Source organism: Trachypithecus francoisi, unplaced genomic scaffold (genome assembly GCF_009764315.1).
Source record: "Trachypithecus francoisi isolate TF-2019V2 unplaced genomic scaffold, Tfra_2.0 Lachesis_group4, whole genome shotgun sequence".
Taxonomy (NCBI): domain Eukaryota; kingdom Metazoa; phylum Chordata; class Mammalia; order Primates; family Cercopithecidae; genus Trachypithecus; species Trachypithecus francoisi.
The window spans coordinates 104,216,557-104,232,964 of record NW_022681469.1 but is presented as its reverse complement, the minus strand read 5'-3'; the positions used below and the strand labels follow the sequence as shown (position 1 = coordinate 104,232,964).

The window sequence follows — 16,408 nt, the reverse complement described above, 5'->3', positions numbered from 1 at the left end:
TAGTAGTCACCCAAATTTTGGTAGATGACCGAAAGTCTGTTTAACTGGCCTTCAGGTTCAGTTTTCTCTTTAATATACCCTAGGGAAAATCAGCAAGGAAAAGATCAATGTAATCTTGAATGACTAATCCTGAAACTTCTCCAGAGTTACCCAGAGAGTCAACAGTCATGCTGCTCTTTGTACTTAGTCTGGTGTTTCAGTACCAGTTTGACAGATAAAAAGTGATCAAGGTGCAAGGGACACAGCTTTGAAGTAGTCAGACCTGGATCTGAATCTGTGATTCTGTCATCTGGAATAAGTTTCTAACTTCTCCAAGCCTTAGTTTTTTCATCTGTAAAGGGGAGTATTAACTAGAGATGAGGATTAAATGAAAAGTCACTTACTCAAGTCTCTTTGTTGTGCTGAGTTCTAGGGAAACAATAGTTAACAAATCAGGACTGGCGGTGGCTCATGCCTGTAAAATCCCAGCACTTTGGGAGGCTGAGGCAGACGGATCACCTGAGGTTGGGAGTTCGAGACCAGCCTGACCAACATGGAGAAACCTCATCTCTACTAAAAATACTAAAATTAGCTGGGCATGGTGGTGCACACCTGTAATCCCAGCTACTCGGGAGGCTGAGGCAGGATAATCACTTGCACCTGGGAGGTGGAGGTTGCAGTGAGCTGAGATTGTGCCTTTGCACTCCAGCCTGGGCAACAAGAGCTGCCTCCATCCCCTCTGCCCCCCCAAAAAACAATCAGACATGCTTCCTGCTCTCATGTAGCTTCCATTCCTAGTAGATCAAACAGGAGGAAAGAGTGGCAATTATGAATATGGTAAATAGCCATGAAGAAAACACAAATGACAGACCTATTTTATTTATTATTATTATTATATATATTTTTTGAGATGGAGTCTCACTCTGTCACCCAGGCTGGAGTGCAGTGGCGTGGATCTCAGCTCACTGCAAGCTTCATGCCATTCTCCTGCCTCAGCCTCCCGAGTAGCTGGGACTACAGGTGCCCGTCACCACACCAAAAAAAAATACAAAATTTTTTGTATTTTTAGTAGAGACGGGATTTCACCATGTTAGCCAGGATGGTCTCGATCTCCTGACCTCATGATCTGCCCACCTCAGCCTCCCAAAGTGCTGGGATTACAGGCGTGAGCCATCACGCCCAGCCAACAGAGACCTATCTTAGATATAGTGGTCAGAGGAAGCTCTTCTCAGGTGATACTTAGGCCAAAATCTGAAGGATAAGGAGCTAGTCATGTGAGGAGTTGAGGGAGAAGCATTCCCAGGAGAGGGAACAGGGTGTGTGAAGGTCCTAAGTGAGAAAGTTTTAGGGCATTTGAAGAACTGAGAGCTGGTTTAACAGTATTATGAACAAAGGGAAGAATGGCATCAGGTGTTGAACGGGAAGTAGGTGGGTGCCAGATCATGGAGGGTTTTATAAATCATAAGAACTCTGGTTTTTCTCTCCTTGCAAAGAAGAGGCAGGATCACTGATGCCATGTGGGGAAGGGACTAGTGAGGGCAGATAAACCCAAGCACACCAGTTGGGGGGCTATTACAGCTGTTCCAGTTAGAAATAATGGTCGGTTTGGGGGGCTGGGGCTGTGGAACTGGAGAGAAGTGGGTCATTTCCAGAAGTAGCTTAGAGACAGAATTGACAAAACTTGCTATTGGCTTAAACACATAAAATGAGAGAGCAGGGGGTCGCTGATGTCTGCTTTGGACACATAGGCGCCAGGGAAGATGGAGAGGAATAGGCTTGGTAGTGTTGGGAAGGGAGTGGGAACAGACATGCTATTTTGGACATATAAAATTTGACATGTGAGACATACAAGAGAAGATACCAAATAGACAGACTAGAGCTCAAAGGAGAAATCTGAGCAGGAACTATAAATGTGGGTGTTGTCTGCATTTAAATGAGATTTAAAAATGGCCAGTGTCAGCTGGAAGAAATTGCCTGACCAATCAAAATTCCAACATTAAGCGTGGAAACCACACACAAACTATTAATAAGCAGAAATGTTTTATATCTGCATCTAGCAACAAATAATCGGAAACAATATTATTTTGTTTTTTGAGACGCAGGGTCTCCCTCTGCCCAGACTGGAGTGCAGTGGCACTATCAGGGCTTACTGCAGCCTTGAGCTCCCAGCCTCAAGTGATCCACCTCAGCCTCCCGAGTAGACTGCAGGTGTGCACCACCACGACTGGCTACTTTTTGAAATTTCTGTTAGAGATAAGCTCTCTCTGTGCTGCCCAGGATTGTCTCAAACTCCTGGGCTCGAGCGATCCTCCCACCTTGGCCTCCCAAAGTGGTGGGATGACAGGTGTGAGTCACTGCACCCGGCCCAGTATTCTTATTAAGTAAAAACTCCAGATCCCTGAGAGAGTGAAGGGGAAAAGGCTTCAAAAAGAGCAACTTTGTCCCTGGAAACCTGAGATAGTAAAGTAACAGATGGGGACAGGGACCAGTGTTTATGTATAGTCTTGCAGTTAAACCTATTTCCCTGCCAAAATGAATTTTTTTCCTATCTTTTAAGTATTTCCTATCTTTTAAGTATTTTCCTATCTATTATTTGGAAAGTCATAAATAATCAGAGATCAAAACTCACTGGTTTTAACAAAATGGTGCCTACTGCTTATATTTGCAGGCGGCCTAGTTGTGTCAAACATATTCAGATGTCATGTTCATATTCTAGACTCTCATCCCACAGTAGGTATCAATGACCCAGTTCAAATCTGTGTAGATCCTGAGTTAGGTGGTCACAATATAGTACCTATCAATAAATGCTCCTGTCAGAAGGTCCAGAGGCTGGCCAGGCGCAGTGACTCACCTGTAATCCCAACACTTTGGGAGACAGAGGTGGGAGGATCACTTGAGGCCAAGAGTTCAAGAGACCACCCTGGGCAACATAATGAGATCCCATCTCGGCAAAAAAATGTAAAATAGCTAGGCGTGGTGGCACCTGTCCGTGGTCCCAGCTACTCAGGAGGCTGAGATGGGAGGATTGCTTGAGTCCAGGAGGTCAAGGCTGCAGTGAACTGTGACTGCACAATTGTACTCCAGCCTGGGTGACAAACCTTGTCTCAAAAAAAGAAAAAAAAAAAGTGCTGTATCAGGTGAGAAGTGATTTAGAAAACAAAAACAAAAATTGCTGTGTGGCATCTCTACCCTGTACTTGGCCCCTTATTTAGTATTTACAGCCTTGTTGGCAGAACTATAGCCCATAACCATAATGTAAATAGAAGCAAGTGTTGCAGCCATAGCACAGAGTGGGGCCAGCTAAGCAGCTTCCCCTTGCAGACAGATGAACGCGCCTCATCACTGAATGCCCTCCTCGGCAACAGGAAGAATGGAAGTGCCTAGGCAGAACTCAACAGGCCAAAGCTGCTCTCTTATTCCTGAAGTTCTAAGGTCCATGTTCTTTTTTCTTTAGAGTCTGGGTTTCGCTCTGTTACACAGACTGGAGGGCAGCAGTACAATCACAATTCACTGCAGCCTTACTTTCCCGGGCTCAAGCAATCCTCCCTCCTCGGCCTCCCAAGTAGCTGGGACCACAGGCATGTGCCACCTTGCGCAGCTAATTTTTAAAATTTTTTTAGAGATGGGGTCTTGCTATATTACCCAGGCTGGTCTCGAATTCCTGGCCTCCCAAAATACTGGGATTACAGGCATGAACCACTGCCCCTGGCCAAGAAACTTATTTCTGATTCAGCCCATCTGTCTCCACCACCACAGAAAACAGCCAGTGAAGAAATTCAAGCAGGTAAATAAAAATCTGGGGTAGAGAATAAGCACAAGGTTTTTCTCTTCATAAGGCAGGTAAGGCTAATGAGGTCAAATGCATTCCAAAGCCCAGTTCAAGTTAGCAAGAAGCAAAAAAAAATTTTTTTTTTCTTTTTTTTTGAGATATAGTCTTGCTCTGTTGCCCAGGCTGCAGTGCAATGGCCCCATATCGGCTTACTGCAGCCTCCGCCTCCCGGGTTCAAGCAATTTTCCTGCCTCAGCCTCCTGAGCAGCTGTGATTACAGGCGCCCACCACCACGCCTGGCTAATTTTTTTTTTTTTTTTGGTTATTTTTAGTACAGACGAGTTTTCACCATGTTGGCCAGGCTAGTCTTGAACTCCTGAACCTCAAATGATCCACCGACTTCAACCTCTCAAAGTGCTAGGATTACAGGCATGAGCCACTGCACATGGCCAACATTTGCTTTTTAACAGCAATTGTATGTCTATATAATACATATATTTTATGTATATTAAATACTTGCTTTTAAATATATGATTGCACTACACACACACAGAGTTTCTCACATACCAGTTATTCTCCATTTGCTCCCACCCACCCCATCCCTACCTCAGATTCATTCTCCACCTTTCTCTGCACCCAAGAGGCTGACGTCTGAGAACTCGTCTCTGAGCTCCTCTTACCCTCTGGCTTCCAACATGGTTCCACTAATGGGAGCCAGTGGCAGGCATCAGAGAATGGGGGCACAGAAGGGATGGGGCATTTGTCCCTCGCTCTGCTCCAGTGTCAGCTGCACTGCTAGTGGTGGCTGCATCCCTCTGTGACGCCTCTAGGCAGCCCTTCCTGTGCTGCTCCCACTGCCTCCTCTTGAGCCCTCAGGCCCTGGGTAGTAGCAGCCTCCTGCGGTGGCCAACACTGCTGTCACCCGCACTCAACATCCTCAGTTTCTCCAGCCCCGCCCACACTCTAAACAGTCCTTTCCTTAGCTTCTCTTCAGGAGTCCCGGAGGAGGGCCAGGACCCTGACTGACACTCCCTAGAAGTAGAATGTGCTCCCTCAGTAATTGCAGCGAAGTCCTGCTGTTTTCATCAAGGGGATTCTGACTGCATGGGGCATTCCCGCAGGTCTTCAGCCTTCCAATAAAACATCAGAAAAGCAGGTAATATAATTCAACATTTGAGATCAGAAAAGATCAGCTTTCCAACATTTATTCCATTGAATGAGTGCACAGCATTTTCATGAACTACCTCAGGGCTACATCAGTACAAAATAGTTTAAATTAGTAAAATAAAGTAGTTTCAAAGGGAAATCACGACTTCAGGATAAGTGCCACCACCATTTGGGAACAGAGGATAGAAAGTAGCCATGTGGTTATTCCATGTTTCAGGAATCAGGCCGGCAGGTGGACCGTCATTGCTGTCTTACAGCAGCTGGCCTCTGCCTTCAGGGTACCACCCTCTCCAGGACACAAATGGGCAGCAGAAAAATGTCACCTTGTTGATGCTCAGCAGCTCATCTATTGGGACGAAACTTCCATCTCGGCCAAGGGAAATACTCTGTTGAGTGACCAGCGGGGCCCCGCCCCCAGCCCTATTTATCTTATCAATATGGTTCAGGGAGGATAAAAAAGAGTGTTTTATGAGATAGAAAGGTGGGAATAAGAAAAAGCTAAGTGGCTGGGCGCGGTGGTTCACACCTGTAATCCCAACACTTTGAGAGGCCAAGGTGGGTGGATCACGAGGTCAAGAGATCGAGACCATCCTGGCCAAATGGTGAAACTCCATCTCTACTAAAAATACAAAAATTAGCCGGGTGTGGTGGTGCACACCTGTAGTCCCAGCTACTCAGGAGGTTGAGACAGGAGAATCACTTGAATATGGGAGGCAGAGGCTGCAGTGAGCCAAGATGGTTCTGCAGTGAGCCGAGACGGCGCCACTGCACTCCAGCCTGGCAAAAAAGCGAGACTCTGTCTCCAAAAAAAAGAAAGAAAGAAAGAAAAAGCTAAGCAGATGACCTTATGTGGCAAACGCGGAATCAAATTCTCTATTTGTGGTCCGAGATGCCTTTTCCTGGCCCAGTTTTCTGTCCAAAAGGCTCTCTTAACCTCCAAGTTATACACTATTAACGGGAGGCCCACAGTGGGGTGGGGTGTGATGAGCTGGAAAAGCATGATGTGCGTGTGCGTGTGCCAGGGTGGGCCATGATCAGAGTTTGCACAGGCTGCTGGGAAGAGCCATGGCTGTCTGCTGGGAACCCTGCTGGGGCAAGCAAGCCCTTTGACTCTCCTGCCCATCTCAAGAATATTTCTAAAATGTCTTAACCAGCAATTTAAAAAAAATTTAACCCTCTTTATATAGATACCCTGGACACCTTTTCTTATGGTTCCTCCAAGATGATAACTTCCATCTGACACTATATTCCTTTAATAACAAAATTTCCCAGAAGGCTCACAAATCATGGTTGGCAGTGCAGCCTTTTCAATACTGGACACATCCCGTGCCAAGGCCCTCTGCACAGATTTTGTTTACTATCACTGGCGATCAGCCTAAACTTCTTACCCCATATATCAACCCACCCCGATGTGTACACCAGGTACGATGTGACCCACCTACCACTGGCTAATGATGCACCTTCTGAAAGACCCTTGCACCCTCACTGCACGCTCTGCCATGACAGGTGGCTGCTGTCACGTACTCCCTGGCACCATCTGGTTCGTGCCAGGTTTAGAGTTCATCGTGCTTGGCTTCCTGGTCTTTGAGTTTAAATTCCTCGGCCGTGACCTTCCCATCTCCATTCCGGTCCTGGTTGGTGAACATATTCTTCACAACCAGCTCAGCATCAAAGCCAGGAGCAAGTTTCCCTTTGCCAGATGCCACCTGGGCGTGAATGTACTCTGAGAACTGGAAAAGAAGGGGACAGGAAAGACTGTGAGTTCAGCCACCGTGAACGCCAGGTCTGGGGCCAGAAACAGAGCAGTCTGGGGGTGACAGGGCTGGAACTTGAGTCTGAGCTACCAACACAGACAAGATCTTTTTGGCAGCTACATGACCTATGACCTGTGTTTCATTTTGTTTTTTTCTCTAAATGCAGGTGAAAAACCCTTGTACTAAATAACTCCAAGAGCCCATATTATTCAGGCAGCCAATACCCAGCAGCCATCAGACCTATCCCTTCTCCCCACTTAGTTCCCTACCAAAGGCTGACCCCCACAACCACCCAACACTGTAAGAACATTCTTGGATGCATGCATTCATTATGATCAAAACATATGGTCTCCTATGTGCTAAGCACTGTTCTAGATCTTGAAATATATCAATGTACAAACAAACACCCTGTGCCTGTAATGCTTGCATTCTAGTGGAAAGACAGACAATTAGACATGAACATAAAAACAGGTAAATTACATATTAAGTTACAAAGTGCACTTTGGGAGGCCGAGACGGGCGGATCACGAGGTCAGGAGATCGAGACCATCCTGGCGAACACTGTGAAACCCCGTCTCTACTAAAAAAAAAAAAAAATACAAAAAACTAGCCGGGCGAGGTGGCGGGCGTCTGTAGTCCCAGCCACTCAGGAGGCTGAGGCAGGAGAATGGCGTGAACCCGGGAGGCGGAGCTTGCAGTGAGCTGAGATCCGGCCACTGCACTCCAGCCCCGGCGACAGAGCAAGACTCCGTCTCAAAAAAAAAAAAAAAAAAAAAAAAAATTACAAAGTGAAATGCTCCAGAAAAAAATCAAAAAGCGGAGCTCAGTAAGGATGAGAGAAAGGGATGAAATGTTGAATTCAGTGGTCAGGATAAAACTTTAAGGAGAAGGGAAGATTTGTGCAAAGGCTTGAAAGATGAGAAGGAAAGGACCGAACAAGTTATCTGGGGCAGATGTCTCCTGAGCAGAGAGGGCAGCTGGTGCCAGGGCTCAAGGTGGACGCATGCCTGGCTGGTCACCGACAGCAACGGGGGCGGGTGTGGCCAGGTGAAGTGGGCAGAGGGAGACAGCCAGCGAGGAGGTTACAGCGAGCCAAAAGTGTGGGGTCTTCACAGGCCACTGTGAGGCCCTGGAGACAGGGGCCTCGGCAGGTCTGACCCAGCTTCTGTGTGAGAACGGCCACTGTGAATGCAGGAAGAGCTTCATGAACACCACTGCTGTGATGTGACCCGGGAAAGAGATGACAGACCCCCAGCTAAGATGCTACAGGATGGAGGTGGTGAGAAGTGTCAGGTTCTGCATGTGCTCTCAAGGTAGAGCTGGAATGATTTCCTGAGGATTATTATGGCCTACGAGAGAAAGAGAGGAGTCAGAGATTACCAAGTGCTCTCGCCTGAGCCACTGGAGGCCAGTGATGCCACTGACTGCGATGGGAAAGGCTTTGGGTAAAGCAGGCTCCAGGGGCAGGGTGTGCGGGTGGATAGCAGGGGTTCCGTAAATGAGGACATCAAGCAGGCAGCTGAACACATGAGCGTGAAGTGCAGAGAGAAGCCTGGACTGGAGCTACAAATCCAGACACCATCAGGATATGGACCCGATAAGACCACCGAGCGAGTGACTTAAAGACGGAGAAAAGAACAAACTTAGGCCGGGGTACTCCAACATGAAGAGATCGGGGACAAGAGGCCTCAGAGGGACGTACCAGGGAGGTAGAAGGAACACCATGAAGTGTGGTGTCCTGGAAGCCAGAGAAAGACGCATCCTGTAGCTGTGTTGAAGTAAGAGGAGCGTGAGAGCTGACCACTGGATTGTGCAATACGGAAGACACTGGCCACCCTGGCAAAGTCGGGCTCAGAGGCGTGCAGGGACAAATGTCAGAAAGGAGTGGGTTTAAGACAGAATAGGAGGCAAGGAATTAGAGGCAAGAAGGACACACAATTCTTTTGAAGTTTTTGCTGTAAAGGAAGGAAAGTAATGAGAGAAATAGAAAGACACATCCAGGGAAGGGAACATAACAGCACATTTGTATGCAAATGACAATGATCCAGAAGTGCTGAAGATGTGGAGAGAGAGAGGAAAAGGCTGGAGGACATGCTTCAATAGCAGATGTGGAAGAGGCAGGGAGCTGGAATTCCCCAGGGGTGGAACAGAACAGACGGTTCTATTGCCCAGCTTCTCAAAGAGGTGTGTGGTCCTGGCTCAAACCACTGAGTAGCTGTGTGACCTTGGACAAGTCATTTACCTTCTCTGTGCACAGTTTCTTCTAAAAAACAGCTGTTTTGAGGGCCGAACCAGAGAATACACTGAAGACACTCAGCACACACAGGCAGGCAGTGAGCACCCAGTAACAAGAACTAAATACAGACTGTGTGCCCTGGAATCAAGCCCTGCACCTCTCAGGGACTTGGTTTCTTCAGAGAGGAATGGTGAGTTTCCATAGAGAGGGCGTGTGTAAAAGTGCTTGGCACATGAGTGTGCTGGCCATCTCACAAGCCCTCCAGCCCACTGGCCTCACCCTGAGAAGGCCTCACCTTCAGGACCAGCCCCATGGCCTCACCAGGCTCCCTGAGCTCTTTGGTCTCACCTACCTACAAAGGCCAGTTAGTTACCTCTTCCAGGAGGACTTCTCCATTACCATCCTTGTCAATTTCTTCAAAGAGGTTGGGTGACACCTCACCATTCCATATGAACATGTACCCCTCGGGTAGGCCGGCCACCAGCTCCAGCAGCTCAATGTCAAACACCAATACGGCACTGCCGGGCACTTCTCCATCTGTCCAGGTGAGAGGAGCGGGAGGCAGTGTCAGCCGGCAGGCAGCAGTCAAGCCCATCAACCAGCACCCACCCGACCTCCAGCAGCCTCACTCAGGGTGGGACCTCTGACCAAAGCAAGAAAGCAGAGCAGAGGCTAGTCACTTTCTCACTGTAGGCAGCGGCCAGTTAATGAGTCATGAAATCAGTTTAAAGGGTGGTGACCAGCGTTTTGTTATTTTTTAAATTAAGGAATAGAGTAGAGGCCAGGCATGATGGCTCATGCCTGTAATTCCAGCACTCTGAGAGGCCAACTCGGGCAGATCACTTGAGATTAGGAGTTCAAGACCAGCCTGGCCAACATGGTGAAAACCCATCTCTACTAAAAATACAAAAATTAGCTGGGTGTGGTGGTGGGCACCTGTAGTCTCAGCTACTCGGGAAGCTGAGGCACGAGAATTGCTTGAACCAGGGAGGCAAACATTGCAGTGAGCTGAGATCGTGCCATTGCACTTCAGCCTGGGCGACCGAGTGAGACTCCAACTCAAAAAAAAAAAAGGAACAGAATACTTTTTACCTGTAGAAAAGATAGGTATAGTGTCATGAAACTTGAGTTTCAATTTTATATATAAAACTAAAAGTAATGCTTACTTCAGCAACACATACTAAAATTGGAACCATACAGGGAAGAATAGCATGACCCCCGTGCAAACAGGACATGCAAATTTGTGATGTGTTGATTAAAAAGAAATAAATAAATGTGTATATGTGTAAATTATATGTTATATAGAATACAGATTGGGAAATAAGATGTATTTCTTACTGCGTGTCTTATTGAAAAAAGTTTGAAAGCTGCTTGTAGAGACTACAATACAATGGTAAAACTTTCAAGTAAATCTAACAGCAGAACTTTTAGAATCGGAACAATATGCCTGAAGATGATGATCCAAGATTTGACTGTAAGCACAAATTCAAGAACAGTGTATACAGTATAGGCCCAAAGAAGTTATGTAAGTATGGAATATATAAAGGTAATGTGTATTATTCCAAATTACTATATCTTGAGTATATGTTATATATAATAAGTTACATATTATAATTATTAATAATATATCACAGAAAAAGTCTTAAAGTATATACAAAATTTTTTTTTTTTTTCCTGAGATGGAGTCTTGCTCTGTTGCCCAGGATGGAGTACAGTGGTGCGATCTCTGCTCAGTACAAGCTCCACCTCCCGAGTTCACACCATTCTCCTGCCTCAGCCTCCCGAGTGGCTGGGATTATAGGTGCCCGTCACCATGCCTGACTAATATTTTGCACTTTTAGGAGAGACGGGGTTTCACCGTGTCAGAATGGTCTCGATCTCCTGCCCTCGTGATCCGCCCACCTTGGCCTCCCAAAGTGCTGGGATTACAGGCATGAGCCACCACACCCGGCCAGAATATACAACAATTTTTAAAGGGTTTCTTCTGGGATTGGTAGGAAGAACAAATGTACTTTACAATTCTTTTACAGGAAAAAAATAACAATCCACAGTGACTATAATTGTTACCAGTTAGCTCTTCCTATCTCCTCCATGTCCGAATATCAGCAGTGTGAAAACACTGAAAACAAGGGGTTCCTGGGGCCAGGCATGGTGGCTCACACCAGTAATCCCAGTGCTTTGGGAGGCCCAAGCAGGAGAATTGCTTGAACCCAGGAGTTAAGACCAGCATGGGAAAGATAGCGAGACTCTGCCTCTAAAAAATAAAAAATTAGCCAGGCGAGGTGGTGCATGCCTGTAGTCCCAGCTACTCGGGAGACTGAGGTGGGAAGATTGCTTGAGCCCAGGAGTTCAAGGCTGCAGTTAGCCGTGATGGTGCCACTGCACTCCAGCCTGGGTGATAGAGAGAGACCCTGTCTCTGAAACAAACAAACAAACAAAAGTTATTGAATCCCCATGTGGAGGACACATTGTGGCTGAAATGATGGAGTAAAACATAACCACCGTGAGGATGAGGGAAAGCCAGTATTTCCAGAACTTGCAACTAATCTCTCCCAGAAGAAACTGTCTTGGACAGCCTATAGGCTCAGAAGTAAAAAGCAACGGCCTACAGCATTCCACCTGTCCCAGGAAACAGTTCCAGAAGGACGTGCTCAGTCTGACCCCAGAGAAACCTCCCAGGCAGCTCCCCCCGGGGACACCTCCCACACATGGGTCTGAAGATCCAAGATTTATTTCACGCAAACTAGTTCTTTCTCAAGAAGGTAATGGAGCATTGACATGGCTCACTGAATTCACAGGGGTCTCTAAACAAAAATGCTAAACCATTTTTTAAAAATAGAAACCACACACTCTTTGGGTATTACATGTAAGAAGCATGCTGTGATTCTAACTATGGCACCCCAAACGCACAAAATTCCGATAGTAAGCAGGCCCCAAACACCCTTGAATAGTTGCTCACTCACCCACGCCAGCTTCTCCATAGCCCAGGTGGGGCGGAATGATCACGGTCCGTTTCTCGCCAACGCACATCTCTCTGAGACCCATGTCCATTCCCAGCACAACTTGCCCAGATCCCAGAACGATATTGTAAGTTTTGCCTAAATTCCACCTAAAATGAAACAGAAGAGCCTCATGTTAGGTCACCAACCCGTTGGCACTGAGAGTGTTCCCATGAGAAGAACACATCACTCCCAGGATATTTCTACCAAAGATATAAAAATCCCTATCTAATCACGAGGAAACATCAGACAAACACAAATCGGGGTACATGCTGAAAAATGTCTGGCTGTCATCTTCAAAACTGTCAAGGCCATGAAAATCCAGGCAAGATTGTGGAAGTTCCAGAGTGGAGAAGCATAGTGGAATGAGGTCCTTTTTTCTTGAGCCCAGGAGGTGGAGGCTGCAGTTAGCCAAGATCACACCCCTGCACTCCAGCCTAGGTGACAGAGTGAGACTGTCTCAGAAACAAAAACAAAACAAAAAAACCTTGAGTTTTGGATTTAGCAAGACCTGAGCTGGATTCCTGGTTCTGTCACTTAATTTGACCCTGAGAAATGTAATCTCTCAGTTATTTTATCTATGAAACGGAGACAACAAATATAGCTACCTCACAGGGATGTTTTAAATCGCAAATAACATGTTATGCTTGGCACAGTGGAGAGGAAGTACAAAGGGCTCAATAAATGTTTGGCCTTGAAGCGTAAAGTCTTATGTCTGTAACAGTCCGAGACTGGAAAAAAAAAAAAGACCACCAAGAGTTTAATTATCCTTGACGGCCATGGACCTCGGGAAGCCAGTTAAAAAAAGTTTGCTCTATCACTTCAGTCACTACTAAAAATATATCTACTCCAAAATCTATGCCATTCCTATCACTTCCTAAAGGCAAACAGCGTGTATGTTCTTTACTCCAAGGAGAAAAGATCCCTGACCCCCCTTGATGCCTATGAGCAGCTGGTGACAACATGGACGGGTGCCCCTTTGGGTCACATCCTCTTCTCAGGCTTCCTGGCCTCCCCTGGGCCCAAGGCAGCTGCTTCTTTCCCTTCTCCAGCTGATTACCAGCAAACCGAGACAGGGTTTGTGTTTTCCCACCTGGGAGGAACCCGAAACAAAGCCAACTCTGGTGAGGGATGCCTTGGGGGAGGGAGCCAACTCCCACTGCCTGCCTTTCTCTGGGGCTACTCCAGTTGCAAAGTCTTATGACAGAATATTCCAGAACTCACTTAGTCATCCAGGAATGCATGTTTCTTCTTCCTCCTTGAGGCCAGTTTAAACACGCACACGTAAGAAAATCCTCCAAGCAAACAATTTGTTGTCGTGTGTCATCTCTGAACACACCACTCATTCTTTTTCCTCGGGTCCTGTGATTTTCTTTTTTTCTCTTTTGGGCAGTTTTCTCTCAAGCACCGTCCTCACTCCCACTGCGTGCTTCCTGGCCCCACCCACCGCAGGCCTGCAGCTTCCTGCCTGCTTCACCCTCCCCGGCTCACTCCCACTCCCCTCCTCCCCTCTAGGCAGCAGCTGCTGCCTTAGTCCTGATGAATGGGACCCAGCCCACACAGGGCTCCAGCTGGGATCAGATAGGCAGGTGCCGGCCAAGCTTTCCATTAGCCCACTATTTGAAGCTCACACCAGGAAGACACCAGCAGGGACGCCAGCCGCTACTCTTCCGCTGCAGATTTACATGTAATACAGAGGCTCTCAGAGTACAAAATGCACTTCCCGATAAGGAGCCCTGGCTCATGTGACTCCCGAGTGCTCTGCCAGGATATTATGAGTCCTCCAAACACAAGCAGGAGGCAGGGAGACTGACTCTCCCCGTCCCGCACGAGAAGCAGATCCTGGACCCTCCTGAGAAGGAATTCCTTTGTTCACTCCCCACGCCCACTTCCCCTTTCCTCAGCCTCAGGATCAGAGGACAGAAATATGAACATCAGCAGGAGCAGTGACAGCAGCCACGGACCTTACAGACCCTTCTAACCTCATGGACCATTTTCACTCTTAGGAGCTCACTTGATTTAAAAGCACTGCAAGCCATGCCCCTTGCCTGCTGCCCTGCCTCCCGCTAGCTTCCAATAACCAGTGGTTGGGATTTCTTTGCAAGGTCTGTTGTAAGCCAGGTCCCTGTAAATCTGGGCCCTGGAAGCTATGCACAAATTTCACTGATTCTAAAATGCGTATTTTTTCACAGTTTAACCTCTCTATAATTAGGATACATTTTATGACTGACAGTATGTCATCTGTCAGCGTTTTTACTTGGTCAGAGATACATGAAATGTTTCCATCACACTCTTTCGAGTTGATGAAATACATTAAATGCATTCGCATACAGGATCCCGTAGTCCCAGAGGGAGAACTCGCAGTATATCCATAGGGTCTTTTCTTTTTCTTTCCTTTTGGAGACAGAATCTCACTCTGTCGCTCAGGCTGGAGTGCAGCGGCGCAATCTCGGCTCACTACAACCTCTGCCTCCCAGATTCAAGCGATTCTCCTGCCGCCTCTTGAGTAGCTGGGATTACAGGTACGTGCCACCATGCCCAGCTAATTTTTGTATTTTTAATACAGGGTTTCACCATGTTGGCCAGCCTGGTCAAACTCCACAGCCACAGAGTCGCCCAAAGCTAGAAGGCAGAGTGGAAGGAAGAGAGGACCCCGCACATCCAGAATCAATGCAGTAGTACGTACCTGCTTATGCAAAGCTTTTTTCTCCCAAAGACCAAACTTAGGAAACTAAGTCAGGCTCAGTACAAAAATGGATCTATAAAAACTGCTGAAATTAGTCGGGCTTGGTGGCTCACACCTGTAATCCCAAATCTTTGGACAGCTGAGGCGAGAGGATCTCTTGAGTCCAGGAGCTTAAGGTTAAAGTAAGCCCTGATTTCGCCACTGCTCACAGAGCCCTGTCTCTAAAAAAAATTTTTTTAATGCTGAAAATGTTTCTTTCCCAAAGAAGAGAATATAATATTAACTTACAGATACATCTGAAGATTCAGGTTCACAAGACGCAAAGCTCCTTCTACACGCCTGACATTAGTTTATGCTGTTGGTTCCTATTTAACATATTCTCAGATTTATCTCAATCAATGAACATTTATACAATGCTGCTTTGGTTCTATGCTCTGGCCAAGGTGTAGGGCATAAAAATGTAAATAAATACACTGGGTGTCCCTAAGGTATTTACAGCAACAGAGGTAGAAACAAAACTAAAAGACAGGTAATGCATGAAGTGTTACGAGACTACAGAAGTAGAAGCAGTTGATTCTTCTAGGAATGAAGGAAAGATTTTGAGAAAAAAATGTAACATTTAAGCCAGGGCAGAAGTTGGCCAGAAAAAGGAAGAACAGTAACAACCTGCACTACTGCACATGGCAGCCCTGGAAGGTGGAAGATGGGCCCTAGCGGAAGAGACTGGTGAGGCAGAACAGAGCCGACAGAGAGCCTTATGTGCCAGACTCCGGAGTCCAGCCTTTATCTGTGCATCAATTTCTTTTTCTTTTTTTCTTTTTTTTTTTTTTTGAGATGGAGTCTTGCTCTGTCGCCAGGCTGGAGTGCAGTGACACGATCTCGGCTCACTGCAACCTCCGCCTCCCGAGGTTCAAGCAATTCTCCTGCCTCAGCCTCCTGAGTAGCTGGAATTACAGGTGCCCGCCACCATGCCCAGCTAATTTTTATGTATTTAGTAGAGACGAGATTTCACTAAGTTGGCCAGGATGGTCTTGATCTCTTGACCTCATGATCCGCCCACCTCGGCCTGCCAAAATGCTAGGATTACAGGCATGAGCCACCGCGCCCAGCCTCTGTGAGTCAATTTTTAAAGAAAGCAGTTCAGCTGGGCATGATAGCTCAAACCTGTAACTCCAGCACTTTGGGAGGCCAAGACGGGAGGATCATTTGAGGTCAGGAGTTCGAGACCAGCCTCGGAAACATAGTGAGACGCCCCCCCCATCTCTAAAAAAAACTTTAAAAATTAACCTGGGCCAGGTGCAGTGACTCACACCTGTAATCCTACCACTTTGGGAGACTGAGGCAGGAGGATCACCTGAACCCAGGAGTTTGAGACCAGCCAGGGCAACATGGTAAAACCTCCTCTCTGCTAAAAATTAAACAAAATTAGCCAAGTATAGCGGTGCGTGCCTGTAATCCCAGCTACTTGGAAGGCTGAAGCATGAAGATCGCTTGACCCCAGGAGATAGACGTTGCAATGAGCTATGATCATGCCACTGCACTCCAGCCTGGGCAACAGAGCAAGACCCTGTCTCAAAAAATAAAAATTAGCCAGGTGTGGTGGCACATGCTTGTGGTCTCATCTACTTGGGAGGCTGAAGTGAGAGGACTGCTTGAGTCCAGGAGGTCGAGGCTGCAGTGAGCTATGGTCACTTCCCTCATTCCACCCTGGGTGACAGAGACCCTGCAAGAAAGAAAAGAAAGAGAAAAGAGAAGAGAAGAAAAGAGGAGAGGAGAGGAGAGAGGAGGCTGGGCACAGTGGCTCACACCTGTAATCCC

General features: G+C 47.0%; 1 protein-coding gene and 1 non-coding gene across 2 annotated transcripts in view; one reads left to right on the top strand and one right to left on the bottom strand.

Annotated features, from left to right (window-relative positions):
* Positions 1–4,908: 4,908 nt before the first annotated feature.
* Positions 4,909–16,408, bottom strand: part of FKBP9 (FKBP prolyl isomerase 9) — a 54,830-nt gene continuing 43,330 nt past the window's right edge. Inside the window, exons 8-10 of the mRNA XM_033194157.1 lie at positions 11,869–12,014; positions 9,279–9,442; positions 4,909–6,645 (exon numbers count right to left, since the gene is read on the bottom strand). Of these exons, the coding sequence (XP_033050048.1) occupies positions 6,469–6,645; positions 9,279–9,442; positions 11,869–12,014 (487 nt within the window). The 3' untranslated portion in view covers positions 4,909–6,468. The remainder of the gene's footprint in view (positions 6,646–9,278; positions 9,443–11,868; positions 12,015–16,408) is intronic.
* LOC117073834 lies at positions 10,066–10,168 on the top strand. Its single transcript, XR_004433394.1, has one exon. It is a non-coding gene; the product is annotated as a U6 spliceosomal RNA (small nuclear RNA).